This window comes from Equus przewalskii, chromosome 1, assembly GCF_037783145.1.
Source record: "Equus przewalskii isolate Varuska chromosome 1, EquPr2, whole genome shotgun sequence".
In the NCBI taxonomy this organism is placed as follows: Eukaryota; Metazoa; Chordata; class Mammalia; order Perissodactyla; family Equidae; genus Equus; species Equus przewalskii.
The window spans coordinates 84,284,803-84,306,304 of record NC_091831.1 but is presented as its reverse complement, the minus strand read 5'-3'; the positions used below and the strand labels follow the sequence as shown (position 1 = coordinate 84,306,304).

At 60.6% G+C, this 21,502-nt stretch overlaps 1 protein-coding gene across 2 annotated transcripts in view; it reads right to left on the bottom strand.

Annotated features, from left to right (window-relative positions):
• The window catches only part of GRID1 (glutamate ionotropic receptor delta type subunit 1), a 671,187-nt gene extending 651,512 nt beyond the window's left edge, over positions 1 to 19,675 (bottom strand). The window contains exons 1-2 of one of the 2 annotated variants that reach the window (XM_070616293.1): positions 19,443 to 19,675; positions 17,075 to 17,230 (exon numbers count right to left, since the gene is read on the bottom strand). In XM_070616293.1, the coding sequence (XP_070472394.1) occupies positions 17,075 to 17,230; positions 19,443 to 19,521 (235 nt within the window). In that variant the 5' untranslated portion in view covers positions 19,522 to 19,675. The remainder of the gene's footprint in view (positions 1 to 17,074; positions 17,231 to 19,442) is intronic. The other variant, XM_070616307.1, reaches the window with a different exon arrangement.
• Positions 19,676 to 21,502: the final 1,827 nt, after the last annotated feature.

Here is a 21,502-nt window from a genome sequence, read left to right as displayed (position 1 = left end):
CACCTGATGCCTGAACTTTCACCGTTGGGTCATTCTAACCCGTCTGGCAGAATGCGAGTCTCTAGACAACTTTTGTGGCCCCCGTCACACCCCTGTGGTCACACTGCTGTGACAGCTGCGTGCAGGTCTACGGGGCAGCATGTGCCTCCCCTGCAAAGGGGCCCACAGGAGCCGAGCCGCAGTGCAGACCTGGAACGGGGGAGGAAGCCCCTCAGGCCTCTCTCACCACCGGGACGAGCTGGTGGACCAACAGCCCCTCTCCCTTCACTAGGGGGACAACCCAAGGGGCAATCTGTGTGGCTTCTTGGACAGCCCCAGAGAGAAGGAGGCTGGCCGCCCATTGCAGTGACCAGCTCGGACCGGCTCTCCCTGCTCCCTGGGTCGTGCTGCCAGCGATGCTCCAACGTGCACCTCCGCATACCTGCCTCGGGCCCAGGCTCTGGTTTGGGCCTGGGCGGGGGCCTCGGGCTTTGGCGTCTATGAAACGCAGGCACTCTGGTCATAAGCCGTTGCCATCAACAGTATATGTAATAAAGTGACCCCAAGGACAGCCCGGTTTGGGTGGTCGGGAACAGAGAAGCCCAGGGCTACCACACCTACCAGCAGGAAGGTGGGGCCCTGGGCCCTGCTCTATGCCCCCCCAGGATGGGGCCAGGTGGCATTCCCAGAATAGCCTGGCACCTGCCCCTCTTCTCCCCCTCCCCAAGGGGCACCAGGGGCATGGAAAGCAGGAGGCAGGTCACAGGGATGGGCCGCGCCATGCAGAAACCCCGAGACCTCCGAGAAGGGCTTGCTCCATGTGTGGGATCCTCAAGGACAAGCCCCCGCCCTCTGCCCCTGAGCCCAGAACACGGAGGCCTCCGGGAATGGGGTATCAGGGGGTACCCCAACTTCCCCTTTGAGTGTCTCCATCCCCATGAGTCTCTCCCCTCACTGATCAAGGCCTTGATCTAGGTATACACTTCTGGGACCCAAAGTCTCCTATATGGTCCCCATCCTGCACCCCCTGCCTGCCCTAGGGGCTCAGTCCCCACAGCCTGGGCCACCTCTGCCAGGACCACAGAGAGGAAACTCTAAGACCCCTGCAGACCTCACCAGGCTGTCAGCACCCTCCTCCTCCACCTATGCCCAGCAACCCCAGACAGCTCAGCTCCTGCCATTTCACACCTCTGAGCCTTTGCTCATGCTGTTCCACCAGCCGGAGTGCCTGCCTCCCTTCTGCACCTGACAAACCCCTATTCCCCACTTAAGCCTCAGCTCAGGAGTCACTTCGTCCAAGAAGCCTCCGCTGGTTGCTCCCAAGCCAGGCTAGGTTGGGCACCACATCTGTGCTCCCACAGTCCCTGGCTGGCTTTGTTCTCAAGTAGCACGGATCACAATCTTAGCCCGCTCGCCTGTCCCTGCCACACCCAGCTCCTGGCCCCAGCACACAGGATGGGCAGCCCGCCAGGGCTCTCCCAGAGAGTGGTCTTGGCCAGACTAGAAACCACCCCCTCAGCCCTGACCAGCCTCACGCCCCATAAGGAGGCTCACATTTCTTCCTTGACCTCCGCCACCTGCTTTCTCCAGCTGAATTAATAATTTTAAAGTCATTACGTCCAGTAAACCGTAACCAATTAAGTAAGGACTAGTGGTGGCCTCTGAGCTGCACAGCCCCGCCTCTGCCCTGGCCTGTGTCTGCAGGGCAGCTGGGTGGGGGCCTGATCCCAGGGCCAGCCTTCGGGGGCCCAACCACCCCAGGGCAGAGATAAACCTCTCTGAGCAGCCAGCCGCCTAATGAGACTGTCAGGGGACTCCTTAACGAGATTAGGCCAGCCTAGCTCTGCGTCGCAGTGTGTGGAGGATTGCTACTCAATTAGTCGTGTTCAGAGAGGGGCAGACACTGCCCAGGAGGCTGCGGGAGCCCTTGCCGATAAGGCAGCCCCTCCTGGCACTCCCAGTTCTGCAGTGGCCGGCCCAGCCTCCTGGGGTGCACAGTAGCCTGGGGCAGTGTCCCCCCCTCCACTGGGACAGAGGATGAACAGGGCGGCCTGGGGCGTGGGGCAAAGCCAGGTGTCTGGCTGCCAGCCCTGTCCCCTCCCTCTCCCTTGGAATCTGGGTGAGCTCTCGGGTGGTCACAAATGGGCCATCGGGATAAGGGAGCAGAGCCCCCGGGCGACATTAGGTGCATGGGGATGGGAAAGACCCGCCCTGGTGGGGAAGGCTGAGTCAGGCCAAGAGCATCCTGGCTACCTATAAACTGGGGGCCAAGTGCGTCAGGCCAAGCCCCTGTGCTCCACCCTCCTCCTGCAAGCAGGGCATTCCCGATACACACAGTGGGGCCGCGGGGGCAATGCGGTCACCCCAAGAACTGCAGGAGCCAAGGTGGCAGTGAGCTGCACCTCCTGAAGATTAGGCCCTGCCTCCTGTCAGGATTTGGGGCTGCAAAGGGAGATCAGGTCACTCCACACGCACGGGGACCCTCAGACATCCCATGGGGGAGGGATGGGCTCAGGCCCCAGGTCGCCTTCTCCTCCTCCCAGGCTCCTGCCCCTGCCCACCCAGCTGGCCTCGACTCCTTCACTGCCCCACACCCACCCGCAGCTCAGCTCACTCACCCCACGTGCCTGGCACACAGGCTCCCCTCTCTCTGAGCGCCCCCCCGGCTCAGGCTAGCACACGCATCCCCCCCCAGAAAGCCTTCCAGAACTGCCCAGCCCCAAGTCCCGTCCCCTGGCCCACGGCCCACGAGTGGACACAGGGCAGAGCTCAGAGCCTGGCTCCTCCCCCTCCTAATCCCACCCGCCCCAGAGAGAGGGTTCAACCCGGCACAGCACGGTCTGGGATCTCCTGGAGCCTGCTGCATAGGAACGTCCTGTCATGGGGGTGGCCCCAGGGCTTCCAGTCCAATCCCAGTCTCCAGTGCCCCGTGGGCAGAGATGCCGCGCGGAGCAGCTGCTCTCCCTCCCTGTGGGTGGCAAAGGGAAGGTGCGAGGGTGCCAGTGCTGCGGGCCGACAGCCCCTCTCCTCTGCGGGGACACCCCCTCGTCGGCTCTGCCCCTTGCACTCTGGGCTCAGGGGCTGGGCGGCCTCAGGCCTGGCCAGTCAGGGCACCCCACTCCTCTGGCACCAGGACTGATTTTGGGAGGAGGCCTCCCCGGTGCCAGGCAATGAGCAGCATGCTGGGACCCTTGTGAGACTTTAAATAGTCCCGCTCTTCCCTCAAAGAAGGAGGGACAACCAGGCCCTGAGTGAACCGGGCTGCCTGAGAAGGAAGCCTGGGGAAGGGGGACAGGGACCAGGGTGTAGAGATGGAGGCAGAGTCCTAGGGCTACCATGTGAGCCCCTGGATCCAGCCATGCCTGAAGTTACACACCTTCACGTCTTACCTATTACAAAGCCTAATAAATATCCCGTCTTGCTTAGGCCAGTACGGGGTTCTCCGATGCCCACGTGATGACTGTGGCTAGTACAGAGGGTGCTTTCAGACCCTCAGCAGGCTTCCCTATGTGAGGTAGGGCGTGGTATTCCCAGATGGTCCTATTTAGCATTTCCACAAACCCGTAGGGGACAACAACTTCCTCCCAGGCCGGGAGAGGCAGAAACTTGCCACACACCCCAGGGCACCGTGGCTAAGCCATCTTGCCACAGTCCCAGCAGGGTCATCATAGCACAGCCCTTGAAAGCCACTGGGGGGATGATCCCTGGACCACTGACCAGTGTCGGGAGGGGGGGCCGAGGTCTCAGCCTGTCTACAGATGTGTGACTGTCAGCTCGTCAGGACACCCAGGCATGCCCTCCCATGTGTTTGGCAGGCCCACACATGTATGTGCCATAGGTACAGTCAGACAGCCACTCAACAAACACTCGCTCCAGCCCTGCAAGTGCCTGGGAGTCCTGAGATGCAGAGCTCAGGGTACCTGCGCTCAGAGACCTCACAGGCACGAAACTAAGACACCTGGGAGATGTGCAGGACAGCAGGGCAGCAAAGAGGAGGCCCGGCCCCCCAGGAAGAGAGCAGAGCAGCCAGAGAAGGCCTCCTGAAGAGCGCACTGAGCAGGAGACTGAAAGGTGATGGGGAGACTAAGGCAGGGGGGCAAGTGGGTAGATGCAGTCAGGGGAGGGCAAGGCCCCCTGTGCTGGCACAGCGAGGGCACCAGGGCATGTGGCAGGGACCAGACTGGAAAACCGGCCAGGGCCGGACCACGAGAACTCAAATGCTGCACACAGGCACCACCCTGCAGGCCGCAACCCTGGGGGCCCGGCCAGATACCTGCGTCAAGAAGATGCCCTGCTGGGCTGCGTGCAGGTGCCCAAGCTGGCGTGCGCAGTGCACGTCTGTGCATATGTGCAGTGTCCAAGAGGCGTGACTGGGGCGGGCCAGCATGCAGTCCCATGTGGCCATACCCCACCCCCTAGAACTCTCCTGGTGCTGATCAGTGGGTACCGTCCTCCCTCTAAGCAGGTTCACATCTTCGACAAGAGCTGAGCAGCCACACGCTCGGACCCACTGGGCTTCTCCTGATGAGGCTTCGACCATTAACAACAAGAGCACATCAACGCCCCTCCAGCCCCTGCTCATAGGACGGGTCTGGCTCCTGCTGCCTCAGAGGCCAGCGCAGTGGGGCTGGCGGCCACAACCCTGTACATGGGCTCCAGCCCCTGGAGCGCCCATCAAAGGGGTGCTGGTGGGCATGTCGGCAGATCCACTCGCCACCAAGCTCGGAGCTGCTGGGCTCCCCCATCCCAGAGCTGCAGCTGGGTACCAGCGACACCTCTGCCCTTTCACAGGCCATCACCAGGGGCCTATAGCAGAACAAGGCTGCCAGGCGCCCCGCATTCACTCCCTGGGTGGCACCGCCTAGGCGACCGTCTGTGAGTCCTCTGTGCTGAAGGGAGGAGGAACAGAGAGGGCTCTAGGCCCCCAGTAGACAGCAGCGTGCTGAGTCCCGTCCACAAGAGCGTGCACAAGGACAGAAACAGTGCGTGTGACCGAGTCAGGTGCGGAAACACAGCCAACTGGTGGCATGTCAGTGATGCCCACCTGATGAGCCCCTGTGTCCCATGGGTGCTGCTCAGTGACATGGCGTCGAGCCACAGAGCAGGCAGGGAGCCTAGTGGCAGGGTTGGACTGGGCCTAGCCTGCAGAATGTTTCTGTCTTTTTTTCTTTTTATTTATTTTTTGGTGAGGAAAATTGGCCCTGAGCTAACATCTGTTGCCAATCCTCCTACTTTTGCTCGAGGAAGATTGTCGCTGAGCTAACATCCATGCCAATCTTCCTCTATTTTGTATGTGGGATGCAGCCACAGCATGGCTTGATGAGCAGTGTGTAGGTCCACGCCCAGGATCCGAACCTGAGAACCCTGGGCCAGCAAAGCAGAGCGCAGGAACTTAACCCACGACACCACCAGGCTGGCCCCTGGAGCATTTCTTCAGAGAGTAAAGGCAGCACAGGCCCCCTGCAGGCTGGCTCTGGCCGGGAAGGAGAGCCAGCCCCCTGGAAGGCATGAGTGACAGTCACAAAGCTCTGAGCAAACTGGACTTTCAAGGCGTCAATGTAAAGCTGCATAGTGGAGTCAAACAGCCAACCGCACACGCTCCGGGTGGGGACGTCTGATGCATCACCCTTTCTTGAGCAGGAGCGCCAGGGCCAGAGGACCAGAGGCTCCCCCAGGACCCCAGGGAGGGCGATGCTGAGGGCCAGCACTCGCTCAAGGTGCATTAACATCAGCGGAGCATCCAGAACAAGCAGAGACCGTCACTCTCCCTCTGCCTGGTCAGACGACATTGTGAGGAAAATAACTGTGGCTCCTGTTTACCCGAGCACCTCCTTGGTGCCAGGCACCGGCTAAGTCCTCTACAGACATTATCTCTTTTGGTCCTTAAGACAATCTGTTAGGGGAGGTGCCATTGTCCCCATTTGACAGGCAGGAAAGCGGAGGTCTGCAAGTGAAGCCCCCTGTTGAGGCACATCGGGGATGCTGTGTGTGAAGCGGGCAGTGACGATTGAATGCATCCAAAAGAGAATCGGGTGAGAAACAGCCAGGCTCCGAGATGTGCAGCCTGAAAAAGTACAGAAGGGGCCCAGCGGCTGTCACCTACAGGGCAGTGGGGGGCAGACCACCCCTGCTCAGCACGACGGCGGTCAGCGATGAGACCCAGCATCCGCAGAGGCACAGGGAGCCCATCTGAGGCCCTGGAGGGGCAGGGCTGGTCCACACTCCCTCAGTGAGCACTCCATGCAGCCTCTGGCCCCAGGGCAGGGTTTGCCCACCGCCCGTCCCCTCCTGTTGCAGTCAGCCCAGCTGCCATAACAAAGCACCACAGACCGGGTGGCTTCAGCGACAGACATTTCTCACAGTCCGGAGGCTGGCAAGTCCACGATTGACGCGATTCGGTTCCTGGGGAGCGCTCTCTTCCTGGCTTGTAGAGGGCCAGCTTCTTGCTGTGTCTTCATGTGGTGGAGGGAGCGAGCTCTCTGGTCTCTTTGCATAACTAATTCCACCATAAGGACCCCACCCTCAAGACCTCATCTCAACCTAATGACCCCCAAAGCCCCCTTCCAAATACCATCACACTGGGCGGGGGGGGGGGGGGGGTTCAACATATGTATTGCAGTGGGGGAGGGGTGACACACAGCCATTCAGTCCATAGCACACTGGACATCCCTGGGCCTGGTCCTCGCCTTGTGGGGCTCTCCCCCACCTCTGGACACCAGAACCCTGTGATGTCGGCTGACCTGCCTGGCTGGGACCACAGGAGGGCTGCTCCCACCCTCATCCCACTGACACGATGCCAAGGTGCCACAGGGGACGCCAGTGAGGGAGGGCCCAGGCTGCTGCGCACAACCTCCTCCTGACCTTGGCCAAGTCAAGTGGCCACCACCAGCATGACCATCTCATTGGGGTGAGCTCCAGGGGGTCCAGGGTCAGGACCACACATCTCAGCCCAGATGTGTCCAGGAGGGGAGGGGAAATGATATTTATTGAGTGTGCCCCATGAACCGCGCTGTCTTAGAGTTGAGATACAACAGGGCACAAATAGATGGAGTCCCTCCTTCTCGCAGCCTACAGCCTCCCAGAGACATTGCCAGACACAGGGCGAGGGGAGCACGTGGCAGGGCCAGCCTTGTCTGGGCCCTGGGGGGCTCCCTGGGGATGCCGCATCTGCCTGAGACCTGAAGGAAACCCAGGCGGAGGGGAAGAGGGCGGGGCCTAGAGGGGCTCCAGGCAGCAGCTGGAACCGCTGGCTCTGTCTGCTAAACCTGCAGCATGGGTGTCTACAAAACACACACTCTCACACACACATGTATACTAGCACATGCACATGCACACACTCACATATACTCGCACACATACCCACACACACCTGCACATGCACAAACACGCAGGGCAGGGGCACTCTGCTCAGATCCCACGGATGCCTGAGGACCTGCTCCACCTCCTAGACAGCCTCCCCTCCTCGGCACTGCCCACCGCACACCCTCCCTCGGAGGCAGGAACACGCCCCTGCCCCTGCCTGTCCCTGGAGGAACGCTGGCCACACGCGCCCTGAGCAGCCCCGGCGCAGCGCTGTGGGACATGCGGGTCAGGCCTCAGCCCTCAAGAGTCTTCATCAGGTTTGCAGGGGAAGCCCCGAGCTGAGGCTCCAGCTTGGGGCTCGGTGACAGGGAGAGACGCCCCCTCAGAGCTCGAGGCCCAGGGTGGCGGCCTGCAGGAGTCAGGGTGGCCCATCAGATTGTCTGGACTCCCAGAGCCCTGGGGGTGAGTCGAGTGAGGGCAGGTGTGCTGGGGGCCACCCCCGAGTAAGGAGGAGCAGCATGGGATGTCTGCGTCCATGACAGGGAAGGCGGCAAGGGCCCTGGGGCCGAGTCACAGCCACCTCAGCATCTGGCGCCAGCCCCCAGATGGGCACCATTGAGACAAGCACTGGGAGCCCAGCCCAGCAGCCAGTTCAGGTCTCAGACCAAAACCCAGAGCATGACCCATCACCCCCTCACTGTGCCTCTGGGGGCCTAGACAAAAAGACGGGAGAAAGCCCCCAGCCCCAGGCCAGGGCAGAGCCATGGCACGACCCCCCGGGCACGGCCCCTGCACCGAGCAGGGGAGCCACGCAGGAAAGGGAGAGTGAGGAGGTAGCCTCCAGGCCGGGCCAGCGCCAGCACGGGGACCAGCTGAGCTGAGAGCTCCAGCCAAGGGCAGGCTGGGGAAGGGGTCTAGCCTGCAGGGCCCATGTCTCTGCCTGACCTGAGGGCTGGTCGCACCCAGAGACCAAGGGGTGACATGTACCCCTGGCAGGGGCCCAAGAAGACAGAACAAACAGTGGCCAGGACACGGAGAGGACAAATGCCTAGCAAGCATACTATGCTCCCACCTACACCCTTAACCCCAGCACGAAGAGGAGCATACCTCTGCTGGGCGCCCCCATGGACTGCCACTTACCGACGGCCTCCTTCTTGCCAGACAGACATCACCTCTCTAGATCCATCACCACAACCCCGAGGCAGCCCCACTCCACAGACTTTGAGACTGAGGCTCAGAGAGAGCGAGTGACCTTTCAAGACCACACAGCTAATCAGTCACAGAGCCGGGATTTGAACCCGGACCCGCCTGACCCCTTTCCATCAAATAGAGCCAGTTATGCTTGCCCTGTGGCCAGCTCCTGGAAGCCAGATTCTGGTCACTCTGCGTGTTCAGAGCAGCAGAGCTGCAGCAAGATTGCTATCTGGTGCAGCGACATCGGCAGGTTCCGGAGCCCCGGCCACACAGGAGGCTCCAGGCTGCCTCCATGTGAGCCAGAGCATCAGTACCAAGCTCCTTTCCAGCTCTCCTGGGATACCCAGCAACGAAAGGACTCAACTCCAAGTTGTGCTACATGATGTCGGGGCTGGGGAAGGCAGGCCAGCCCAGGGCGGGAACTGGAAGGAGCCAGGAGCCCCTTGGGGCCATGCAGGCTGGCAACACGACAGCCATCCCCACCTCTCTGCTTGGCCCTTGGCGAGGCAACATAGCGCACTTCCTCAACTGGCCCTCACGGCTGCCCTCTGTGTTGGCACTGCCATCTTCCAGTCAAGGACACCGAGGTAACCTGCCCAGAGTCAAACAGCAGAGCAGGGATAGGAACCCCAGTCTGTCCAGGGCAAGCCCCCTACCCCCAACTGGGCTGCTGGGCACCATGTCCATTCTGGTGCCGAGGCATGGGAGGGCCAGGCCGAGCACCGGCCAGGGACAGGCCCAGGGCAGGCAGATGGAGCTGCAGCGTCTGGTGGCCTCTGTCTGGCTCTGGCGAAGGACTGATGCAAAGGAAGTGACCTGGGTAGACTGGGCCGGCCAGGGCCACATGTCCCAGGTCTGGCCAGATGAGGAGGCACCACCTGGGCTAAGGACCAAGCTGGGCCCCCAGCGGGCAGCCCCTGGCCTCACCCACTGGAGCCTGCCCCGCCCACCACTTGGGCCCAGAAACAGATAGAAGGGGGCCATCTAATCACCCCCAGCCACCTGCCTGCACTTCAGGCCAGAAGGAAGGACCTGGGTCTTTCTCTTCCCGACCCACAGCCATCAGCCAGGAAACTGGCTGTTTTCAGGTGAGGAGGAAGGCCTTGGAGGACCCAGCACCCTCCTGGGCCCCATGCCTGCCAGAGGCCGGACCCCTCAAGAAAGAGGCCGTCTCCATAGCAAGAGAGAGGGCTGCTGCTGTGTGGGAAGGCAGGGCGAGGAGGCCATGGGGCACAGGCAGGGGGAGCCTGTGGGAGGAACAGGGCCACAGGGAGCCAGGGCTGGGGACCCAGGCTCCTGACTTCCCACCACACCAAAGGGCTGCCCAGAGCTTTCTGGAGCAGAGGGACAGTAAGTGAGTGGGCAAAGGGGAAGTGATGGGAGCCAAGGATTCGGACCCACCAGGATCCAACACCTACAGGTGTTTTGGCTTTCTGTTTCTTTGTTGCTGTTGTCATTTTAACAAGTCACCAAGGCAATGAGGGGACTGTTCGGACACAGAGAGGGTAGTAGGTATTTGGGTAGTTCACCAAATATTTCCAGGTCTCTCCCTTCCGGGTGCATCATAGGACTGTGCTTCCTGGATCCTTAGGACTGGCTGGGACCACAAGACTAGTTTCAGCCAATAAGTCATAAGCAGAAGTGATGCATGTCACGTGCGGGCTAAGCTCCTCCCCAGCCCCAGCTCTCTTTCCCTCTGGCACGGCAACTAGCAATATTCAAACTGAGCCACCATTCTGAGCCAAGCTCCAAGCTGACCAAGGATGGACACACAGCATGAGCAGGAGATAACATTTTGTGATGTTAAACCACTGAGATTTGGGGGTGTTTGTTACTGCAGCATAACTCAGTCTATCCTGACTGATACAAAGGGAATCATGGAGCAAAACCAATGGGTAGGAGGAAACAGGCACTCCCCTGCTTAGCCAAGTCCAAAGGGATTCACAGCTGGGTCAGACCGGCTTAGTAATGATCTGGGAACAAGCAGTGCAGACTGAATGTTCCAAGTTTTTAGATGACAGCACTTTCTGGGTAGTGAAAAGGCCAAGCAAAGAGGGAAGATGGCTGCAGGGGAGACAAGACTAAGGGATCTTGACCTGGTCACTACAAGAATTTGGAAAGAATCTGTCCGCCCTTCCAAGATGTGGGTCTGAGTGCTAAGGGACAGCCTTAGCCGTCTTCCAAGAAAAATCTGGAGAAATGGCCCAACATGCAGCTTGAGACTGGGAGGTTGTTCAAGTTCCCACGTCACCTGGAATGGGACAGCTCAGAGGCAGCATGAGGATAAGTGTCTCCTAGACCCCTGGCCTCTTGCCCACACACCTGGCGTGACACGCCATCTGTTCACAGCCAGTTAAGCCCAGCCTCCCAATGTGGGGGGCAAGGCCATGGCAATAGGGAGACTAAAAGGGAGCCTCTAGACTCCAAAATATGAGGACGTGGTGGGACAGGAGCATCATCTATAAAGTGAGACAGTGTGTGTGTACATGTGTGTGCATGCATGTGTGTGCATGCATGTGTGTGCACACACAGGAGTGAGCCTAGAATGATGGAGAACTCTGAAGCCTGTGAGTTCAGCTGAGGGAAGATGGAAGTCATTCCATTCACAGCCACAGGCTTGCGAGGAGTCCCGAGGGGGGACTAGATGGTTCCCCGTCCCCAGCCCAACTCTAGCGAGGGGCCATCAGCACCTACAGCCGCGGCCACGGCCATCTTCCAGCCTGAAGCATCGCTGGCAGCAGCCCCTGGGGGAGCCACAAGAGCTCTGTGTGGCAGGCAATTAAGGCTGACCTGTGCAGGGGCCCCACCTTGGGCTGGAGGTGGGCAGGGTGGAGGACGAGGGGAGGAGGGGGGTTCGAAGAACCTGCCCCGGCAGAAAACTGAGGCCATGGGCCTGCATGGTGGCACCAACTTACAGTCAGACTACTCAAGAAGCAGATTCCTCTAGGCACTTCCTTAGGCACAAGCAGGTTCCGCGCCCAGGGGAGGAAGTCGGTGTGTCACTGGAGAACATAGGGAAGTCTTGGGAGGCGTGCAGCCTTACAGCGTGCATCTCCAAAGCGAGTTAGTAGACACGGAAACATGGCCGTGCGTCCCAAGTGACTCTAGCAGGTCTGGCTAAGACGAGAGGATGCTACCCAGCGAGCAAGAGGGCAGTCATCCGTGTAGAAGAAAGTGGGAGTGGACAACATGCACTGGCTTCGACAGGCACCGACAGGTGTGCCAACGGGATAGCAAAATAATGGCCCACAGAGACATCCACATCCCAAACCCCAGAAGTGTGACTATATTAGGCTTCATGGCAAGGACATAAGGTTGCAGATGGAATGAAGATTGCTAATGAGCTAACTTTAAGATAAGGAGATTATCCTGGCTGATCCAGGGGGCCCAGTGGAATCACAAGGGTCCTGGGAAGAGGGAGGCGGAAGAGTCAGAGATGGAGGGGGAGGTGTGAGGACGGAAGGGCTGTGAGAAGGACCCCACCCACCCCTGCTGGCTGTGAAGATGGTGGAAGGGGGCCCAGGAGCAGAGGAAGGCGGGCGGCCTCTGGACCCTGGAGGCTCCTGGAGCCTCCGGAAGGAGCCAGCACTGCTGACACCCCGATTTTAGCCCAGGGAGACTCATGGCAGGCTTCTGACCTGCAGAACTGTAAGATGATAAACTTCCATTTTCAACCAGCTACGTTTACGGCAAAATTTGTTTCAGCACCAAGAGAAAAATAATGCCGCTGAGTGGACGGGAATGATGGTGGTGGGCTGACAGGCATCTTTAATGACACTAACATCCCACTCAGGGAGACCCTGACAGTGTCTCTGGGCCAGGGACCAATAAAGTCACTCCCAGAGAGAACGGTGGGTCTGCCAGCAGGGGCTGCATGGATATGGCCTCAGTGACCACATCCTTCTGAAGGGAAGCCAAGGAAGATGCCAGAGGCATCAAAGCTCAGGGAGGGAGCCCATCTAGCAGCACGTTTATATACCAGCATGGCACATGAGGGGCAGGGTGACCACCGAGGAGTGACCAGTATAAACTGACCAAGACCATCAGATGGCCATCGACCAGCTCCCTGTGCTTTAGTCTCAATTTATTTCATTGTTTCCTTGTTTTATTCTGTGAACACCAAGCTATACTTGGGTGATTTTTACCTTGTCTTCCTAAAATGCATTTGTGCTTATTGTAACTATAAGGAATATTGCCTTGCATACATTGCTTTTTTCTTCCTCTTCCCTAAATTGTTATCTTTCCACTCTATGACAGATATAGCTACAGCATAACCAATAACTCGAGTCTTTTACTTATAGGAAAAGATAATACTATGAACGCAACAGACTCGCGTTCAGGCAGTCCTTTTATGCATTTATGCATTTATCCAGTCTTCTACTTGAGCAGGCACTTTAAAACACTATGAAATTTTTTTTAACAAATTAGGATCTTTCCTAGTACCTAGAAGACAAATCTTCACACTTATTGCTAATATGGACTTCGCCAACTAAATCTAAGATACGTTTTAGAGATGTAAATATCATCCGTGTTATCATTTGCTAACTTTAAATCGTCATCAAATACATATTTCATTAAATGTGATCCATTCTTTCACATAAACTGACCAACTGTCTTAAAAGGCAGTTTGTAAGGAGCTTGGACAAATTCAGCCAGAAGAAATTGTAGATATAAGTCTCAGGACCAACAAATCAAAGTAGACTTTCTTGTTTTCTTTAGTAATACTTGAGCACATCTCAGCATAAATGATCCCATTTAAAAAAAAAATAAGTTGTTTTGAATATTGAAAAATATATGCAGCTGCTAAAAGTAATGTTTACAAATACTTCATAGTGATTTCAGAAAAAGCCAATAATATGTTAAATGAAAAAAGCAGGTTACACGACTGAACAGAATGAGAGCTCTCGGCATTTATAAAATACAGTGGGGGAAAAAAGACTAGAAGGAAATAACAGTGGTAGGATTCAGAACGATTTTGTTCTGTCCTGTGATGCTTTTCTGCACCTTCCACATTTTAGACAATGAGCATGCACTGCCCTTTTTCTTTTTTACATTTTTAAATTAATTCATGCTTCATTGTAGCAATGTATTTTTTTTTTTATAATAGGGGAAAAAGTTAAATAAAAAGCTGGAAATGAAAAGGTCAGTTAGGGTCCACTCTCAAGGAATTTGCTAGCTTAAGAAATGATGCAGCTGAAAATAGCAACAGCCTCAAGAGAAGCTGAGATGGATTCACTGTGGGGTCAAGGAACGGAGAGGGAATTCGTGTTTACCGAACACCTATCGCAGGTCTCCTGCAGACAATTCATATATGTCTCATCTCATTTAACCCCCACAATAATCCCAGGAGGCAAGTACTATGATTATTCCGTTTAACAGCAACAGGAACAGAAGCTCAGAGCAGAGCTGAGACCCCGAGTTCACACAGCGCGTGAGGCAAACGGGATTTGAATCTGGTTTCTGGGCTCCAGCAGCCAAGCTCATATCCTGGCCTGGTGCTGCCTCTCAGGCCAAAACAGGGGCAGCATCACCTCAACCCCAAATGCACTGGGAGGTCAGTGGAAGCTGGTCCAGTCCACGATGGAGACTGAAGCCAAGTCTGCCTTTGCCCTTCATCCTTGGTCACTTCCACTACCCCGGGAGTCTTTTCCTTTCCCACCCAGACTGTGTCTACCACCCGCGTCCTGGTGCAATGACTGTCCGGACCCAGGAGCGAGATAAGGCATCCGTCAAGCAGAGCCACGCCATGGGATGGACAGTACCCCATAAAGCACAGGAGGAAGGACACCCAGCCAGCTGAGCACCTGCCCAGCCAAGCCCCAGGCTAGAGAGAAGGAGCCTCTGAGCACTGCTGGGCACTCCCCGAGACCCTCCCTCCAGGGGCTGGCTCCTCCCATCCCTTGTACACATCCAAGGGCTGCACAAGGTCACAGATAAGAGTGTGGATTTCTGCCCACACGGCTCAGAAGTTGCAAGCATAAGCCAGCTTTACCCGGCACACACTCTCTGGGCAGCAGACAGGCCACAACACCTGGCCAGTATCCCCTTTACGTGGACAAAAGTCAGCCATCATAATCCCACTCCCCAGTCCTGGGGATACACACACACTCACTCTTACACCCTCTGAGACTGTCAGCCTGCCATCCTTAGAGCCTGGGACACTTTCCCAATTACCTGATTAGAGACACTGAGACCCAGGAAAGCAAAGTCTCAACCAGAAAAGGCCCCTGGTGGAGCCTTGTGCCTCCAGGACAAAGACACACTGGGGCTCGAGGGCTGAACAGCCCAGACCTATGTGTTGTTTGGCTTGTACTGTGTTGCTTAAATGGCTTGATTAGTTGACATAAGTTAAAAATCAAATTTTACATTTAAGTCCAGATCAGGGGCTCCTCTTTTAAAAAAAAAAAAAAAGAGCACATCTATAACACTAGGATTTTCATTCCCAAATGGCAAAATCAGCTGAAGCTGTGTAACAGCTGCTCCTTTTAATAGAGTTGACCTCTCCAGACCCACCCCACCCCCCCCCCCCCCCGCCACCCCGCACTCCAGGTCCCACGGGGCCCAGCTGCCCAGTTTACCCACGTGCATTGCCCACCTGAGACGGCCACCTGTGCAAGAGCATCATCTTCAGTCCCTTGGGAACTGCTGATGGGGGTGGACAGGCATCATTCAGGGTCAAAATGAATGAGCACGGAATACCCCACACTGCAGGGTGGGAGCCGGCGGAAGCAAGGTATGTCCACAGAGATGGTCGAGAGCCAAACCGGTGTAAGGAACACAGGCAGGGTCCCCTCACACTGTGAGCCCCCCGGTGCAAGAACTATGTGTTCTGTCTCAGCTCCCCAACACAAAGAACGAACGTCCACAGACACAAGTCTGCAGGGACAGTGTCAAGGGAGCAGGAGGCGTTGTAAAAAGTGTGGCATGGAACTGGAAAAGTCTGTGTCACCCTAGATCCCCACCCCAATTAGGGTCACTCCTGCCTAAGGAGGCCCCGCCCTCGCCTGGCTGGAGCCCACCACATGCACCTGCAAGGAGTTGTGAGGAGGGCACACAGAAAGGAAGTCCAGGGTGGGGTACGGGGGTGCAGGGACTGCTGGTGAGACACAACCAGCCACCCAAGTAGGACAGGGATTCCTCCTCCTCGTACCCCACTGGACATCAGATAACGGACATCTGCCAAGGGTAGAGGCAGCAGTTCCCATGATGGGCGACACCAGCCTCATCCCACTCACCACCACCACAAACACACTCAGGACCCCAGCTTGAACAACCACCTCAAGACGTCCTTGGACCTTCAGGCCCCAGAGCTGGACCTTCTCCCTCCCTGCTGCACCCAGGAATAGGTCACTCCCAAGCACAACCCTTCCAGCACAAAGGTCTCCCCAGCTCCACCTTCTGGACCCAGACCAGAGCCTTCTCTGAGTCACCCTATCCTTGCGGGTACCCAAGAGACCTGCGGCCAACCTATAATCCATGGCAGCAGGGGACTCTGGGCCCAGCAGACCCGGGGAGGGACAGCTGGCCTGGAGCCCTCAGCCAGCCCCCCTCCTCCCTACACCCACTGCCCCATCAGCTCCTCCTGGAAGGACTCCCTGCATCCCGTGCCACCAGCCGTGCCTATCCGTCCTCAGCACTCCGGGGCGAGGGCCTCAGAGTCCAACCCATGGATATGGGCAGCAAAGCAGAAGAGAAGCAAAGGGACCAGGGCTGGGCTGATGTCAGGGGCGCAGAGAGCCTTAGGCCTTGACCAGGAAGCAGGTGGTGTGAGGGAGGAACCCGGGTTCCAGAGCCCAGCCGCGAGCTGGGTGGGAGGAGGGAAGGAGAGGGGAGAGGAGAGAAAAGCGAAGCTCCCCGCCGCGCACCTGTTGCCCCCGCCCGCCCGCAGCCCCGACCCGAGGCTGAGGCTGCGGATCACAGCGGCCCAGGCGCGGGCTAGGATTTGCCCGCAGCCGGGCCTGGCCCATCTCGGCTCCTTTCCTGGTCAAACAGCGCCCACCTCCGGCCCAGGCGGCGGCGCCTCCGCCCGCGGCGAGGACAGCGACAGATAAACCGGCTCTTCCAAACCCAGAGGAGGAGCGCGGGCGGAGAGACGCCGAGGCCCAGGCACCGAGGGGCCGCAGGGCGCGAAATGCGCGCGTACTGAGCTGCGCTCAGGAGAGGGGAGGCGGCGCGCTCCGGCACCGGGGGCTCCTCCGCTGGCAGTGAAGACGACCCCGGCCCCTCGGGGTCAGGGGAGGTGCAACGACACAAGTACCCGGAACGCAGGCACGCCCACCCACAGACACTCGAGAAACAAAGACGGCCCTGAGCCACACACGCCTGCGCGGCCAGCGCCGGGTGCACACCCGCGCCCACCAAGCTGGAAAGGAGCCGCACAACCCCGCAAGGGGCCGGGCTCGCCGCGCTCACAGGCTCTGCGCTCCAGTCCCGCCGCACACAGCACGCCCGGCGCCACCTCTCTGCTGGGCCGGGTAGGGCGCGCGCGCCGTGTATGGCACCGCAGCTGCCCAAGCGCACGGGGGTCTCCGCGCAGCCGAGCCGTCGCAACCCCGCCGGTCTCCACTGCTGCGCCGCCTCGCAGGCCGCGGCCACTCACCTTCCTGCACAGCCTGGAATGGATTGTTGGCCTCGATGACCTTGATGGAGTAGGTGATCTTCTCGCTCTGCAGGATGTCATCGTTGAGGCTCAGGTCGGAGACGGCCAGCTGGAACACCCTGTCGTCCTTGGCCGCGTTCTCCTCGAAGATGGCACCTGGAGGAGAGGAAGGGTCAAGCCAGGCCTAGAACGGAGCTCCTCCCTCGCCCTCTCCACCCCACCCCCAGCCCCTCGCTGGCCCTGGGGTCATGGTGCAGGCAGAACAGCTGGTGGCCAGGTGGTGGGAGTTATGGACTGAGGTTTCAGCTTGACAGGATAGTTTAACACTCTCATCACCCAGCAGGGGAATATGCCCCCCACGCACAGTGCTCGGGTACACACAGTTGACGTGAGTTACACATGCACGCTGACATGCTTCCACCAGCTCACACACGTCTCACAACCAAGCCACCTCACGTCCTAGCCACGCCCCACACAGTGGACCCAGCCAAGCTGGGGTGGCCTCAGGCAGCACCCAAATGCACTGACATGGCTCCTGAGTCCCATCCCGGGAGCCGGAAAGTTCCCCCACAAGGCAGTGTCATCCGCCCCAATTCCAAAATGGAATGATGATCCCTTCTGCCGGCGCCTCTCCCCCGGAGTAGAGCTCAGCAGCCAGGTCCACAGTGGCTTTCCTACGCCAGAAGGCTCTCTTACACAGGGGCCTTAAATGACCGGCGGCTCAACCCCAGCCTCGCTCCCGCGCAGCGCTGCCCAGCCTGGCTCTCCGGGCTCCGCCTCCTGCTCTCCATCTCTCCCCACTTCTTCTTCCTGCGTGTATGTTGGGGTGGGGGGAAGACCGTCCCCTAAACCCCTTGCTTTCTGACCGGCAGGGCTGAGGAGCCCAGAAAGAGGCGCTCTTGAGAGGGCCTTCTGGAACCGCCAACAGCCCCTCCAGGGCAGCCTCCAGCTGGTCCTCTGCGCGCTTAGCACAGCCTTGGCCGACTCTGCTCTTCTAGCGGAGGTCGGTGCGACTCGCCAGAGCCTGGCCCTACAGCCTCGGCAACTCTGGAGTTCCCCTCCCCTCGCCAGGCCCGGAGGGTCCCCCACGGTCCCAGGGCTGGGCTAGATGATCTCCCGAGCTGGGGGCTGGGTGGGAGGGGAGAGGCCCCGGTTCCACGTTACACCCAGAACCGCAGTGCTGACCATGAGGCCCGAGAACCCCACCCGCACCAGGCGGGAAGCGGGTTTGGCCCCGAGCCCCTGCGGGGGGGCGATGCAGCTCACTCAGCCCAAGTCTAGTCCCCCACCACCCCTCCCCATCCCCGCCTGTCCCATTATCCCTGCCTTCTCACGCCTCCCAACCCCCAGTTTCTCGGTGCTCGCCGGTCTTTCCTAACTTCCGGAAAGGCGACTGCAGGGCTCCCCCAAAGCAACCGCTGTCAGCCCCCCAACCCGGCCTAACTTCCCGGGATTCCGCGCATGCTGCTACCAAGTCCCACACACTCCCCCTGCGCGCGCCCCCTCCTCCTCTCCTCTAGCTCATCTTCCCTTTCGGCTCTCTCCTTCCATCCATCTCTTCCCGCTCAGCGCGCGCACACACTCCCCACCCACCCACCCCCGCCGCCGCCCACGCTTCTCGCCTCGGCTCCCACCACCCGGACCGTCTGCCGGCCCCCAAGACTTGGACCACGGGAAACTCTGGGACTGTCCGGGATGGGGCTGCGGTGGCCACAACCAGATAAACACACACCCACACATACACCGAGAGATACACAGACACACACCGGGGGAACAGGCAGACACTGTGTCCACTCTAACAGGCTGACAGACAGTCGTGCACGCACCAACACAGGCTCGGATGGCCTCACACACCCCAACGCCCTCTCGCAGCGACACCAACACGGTCCCAGGCGCGCACACACAACGACACACGCTGACAACACCCACCCACCCTCATTCACACAGGGTTCCAGTCGGGCCTCTCTGATCCTGCCCTGCCAACTTGGGGAGACCCCGGGCCGTGCCCGCCCCCTGCCCCCCGCTGCTGTGAGCTGCGCGCAAGGGCTGGCCCGAGCCCGCCGACGGCCCCTCCAGGGGCGCAGGTCTGGATGCGCGTCCAGCCCCGGGTTCCCCGCAGCTGCGGCCCCAAGTGTCGGCAGAGGCCGCGGGGCCCCCGCGCGGGGACTGGAGACCCGGGGAGCGGCGAGGAGCCCGCGGAAGCGCGGCGCGGCCCGTGCACAGCCCCTCCGCGGAGCGGCGCGGCCCTTCGGGGGAGCACCGCCCGCCGAGGCCCTCGACCCGGGGAACCTCCAAGTTTGGACGCCGCGCACCCCCCGCGCCGCCGGTGCCCCCGCCCAGCCTCGGCCCGGCCGCCCGCCGCGCTCACCGATGTGGATGATGGAGTCGGCCCGCACCGACACGCACTGGCATATCCAGGGGAGAAGCCACAGCGTCAGCGCTTCCATGTCCCCCCGGCGCGCGGCTCATCCGCCCGGGCCCGGGGCGAGGCCGAGGGCAGCGCGGAGCGGGGAGGCGCCGGTCCCGGTGCAGTCCCGGGCCGCTCCCCGGGAGAGCCGAGCCCGCCCGTGCGTCTTCCCCCGCGCGCCCGCCCCTGCGCCCTGCGCCCGCCCCAGCCCAGCCCAGCCCAGCCCGGCGCGGTCGGGCTCCCGCTCCCGCTCCGGTGGCGGATGCGGCGGCGCTGGCAGCCCGAGCCCAGGCCGGCGGGGCGGGGGCGGCCCGCGGCGGCGGCGGCGGTGCTTCCCACGGCTCGGGCGGCTTCGGAGGCGGCGGAGGCGGTGGCGGCGGCGGCGGCCGGGCCGGCGCGGCGGCTCCGGGCTCGCTGTGTGTCTGAGCCCCGGCGAGGAGCGAACTGCGGAGGACGCCCCCTCCCCTCCCCCTCCCCCTCGGCTCCGCTCCCCCTCTCCTCCCTGCCCGCCTCCCTCCCCTCCGCCCTCCTCTGGACCACGTGACTGCGGAGCCTCAGCCTCGCCGCGCGGCGCTAGCCCGCTCGCGACTCGGAGGGGGCGCCGGGTGCTCCGCGCTCCCGGCCCGGGGGACGCTCGGAGGCCGGCACGGCGGCGGGGACCGGCCGGGGCTGCGGCGCGCAGAGACTCGGCCGCCCTGGGCCTCGTGGCCCCGGTTCGCTGGGGGCTGGAGGAGGGAAAAGCGTCGGCCACTGGCTGCCCTCGGGGGGTCCCGAGCGCCTCGGGCCATGCCCCCGCCCCGGGGAGAGAGCTCCCCGCGGAGCCCGACCACGGGTAGCTGGGAGAGACGGGGCGGGGCGCTGAGCCAGGCATCGGGATGGAAAGGGAGCCAGAGGGGACCGGCTGCAGCCGAGCGTCGCCAGCAGAGCCGGGGCCGGGGGCCCGAACCCTAGCCGGCCGCGCGGCCCTCGGCGGGTGCCCATCCCCCGCCCCGAGGCCCCGCGCCCTGCCGCGGGTCGGGCGGGAGGCTGGGACTCTGAAGCCCAATTCATGGCCGGAAACCGGCGCAGCCGTGCCCGCGGCGCCTGGACGTGAGGAGCCTTCCAAGCGGCCGCGTGTTTAGACTCCGAGTCTGCACCGAGCCTTCGCGCGCGAGCCCGGGCGGAGAGCCCGCTCCTCGCCGCCGGCGCGGATCGGGGCTCCCTCCACCGCCCGGCCCACGCCCCCGGCCGGCCACCACCAGATGCGGCGTTAAACTGTCTGGGCTCCAGCCGGGAGGAGGTGGCAAGTCGGACGCACACCCCCTCGCCCCACCACCGAGTCCCAGCCGCACTGGGCTCCACGTGGCACAGCCAAGATTTCGGTGAGACCGCGGAGCCTTTCGGACCGGGATTCCGCGGGCGCTCGGTCTGGGCGCGCCCGGCAGAGCCTCTTGCAAGGGCGCGCTCCCGAAAGCCCGGGAGCGCCCCTTGACCCTGCAGTCGGCCCGGCCCCAAGGTCCCCGCCAGGCGCTGGGCGCGTGGGGTTCGGAGAGGCTCTGCCACAGATCCTGCCTGGAACTCCCCGCTCAGGGTGAGAAGCAGACACCTAAACAGATCATTAAAAGATGTGGCGGGGCCCTTGAATGAGCTCTGTATGCACAGGCGCGTCCTGGGCTCTGATCCAGCCTGGGAGGAAGAGCCAAGGATGGCTTCCTGGAGGAGGTGACAGTTCTAAAGGCTGTGTGTGGGTTCCCAAGGGAGGAGAAAGGGAAGCTTCCAGGCGTTGAATGCTGGTTGGCCAGCCAAGGCAGGAAGAAAAAGAAGTGTGTGTGTCTGTGTGTGTGTGTGTGTGTGTGTGTGTGTGTGTGTGTGTATGTCTCAAGCTGCCAACCTCGGAGGAACCCCTGGCAAATTTTACTTTAGAAAGGTGGGGGGGAGGCTGTGCAGAGGGGGCGGGTGCAGGCTTGGAGAGCAGTGAGGCAGTCCTTGCAGTGGCTGATGGGGTGGCTCAGCTGGGCAGGGGCAGCCTGGTGGAGAGAAGC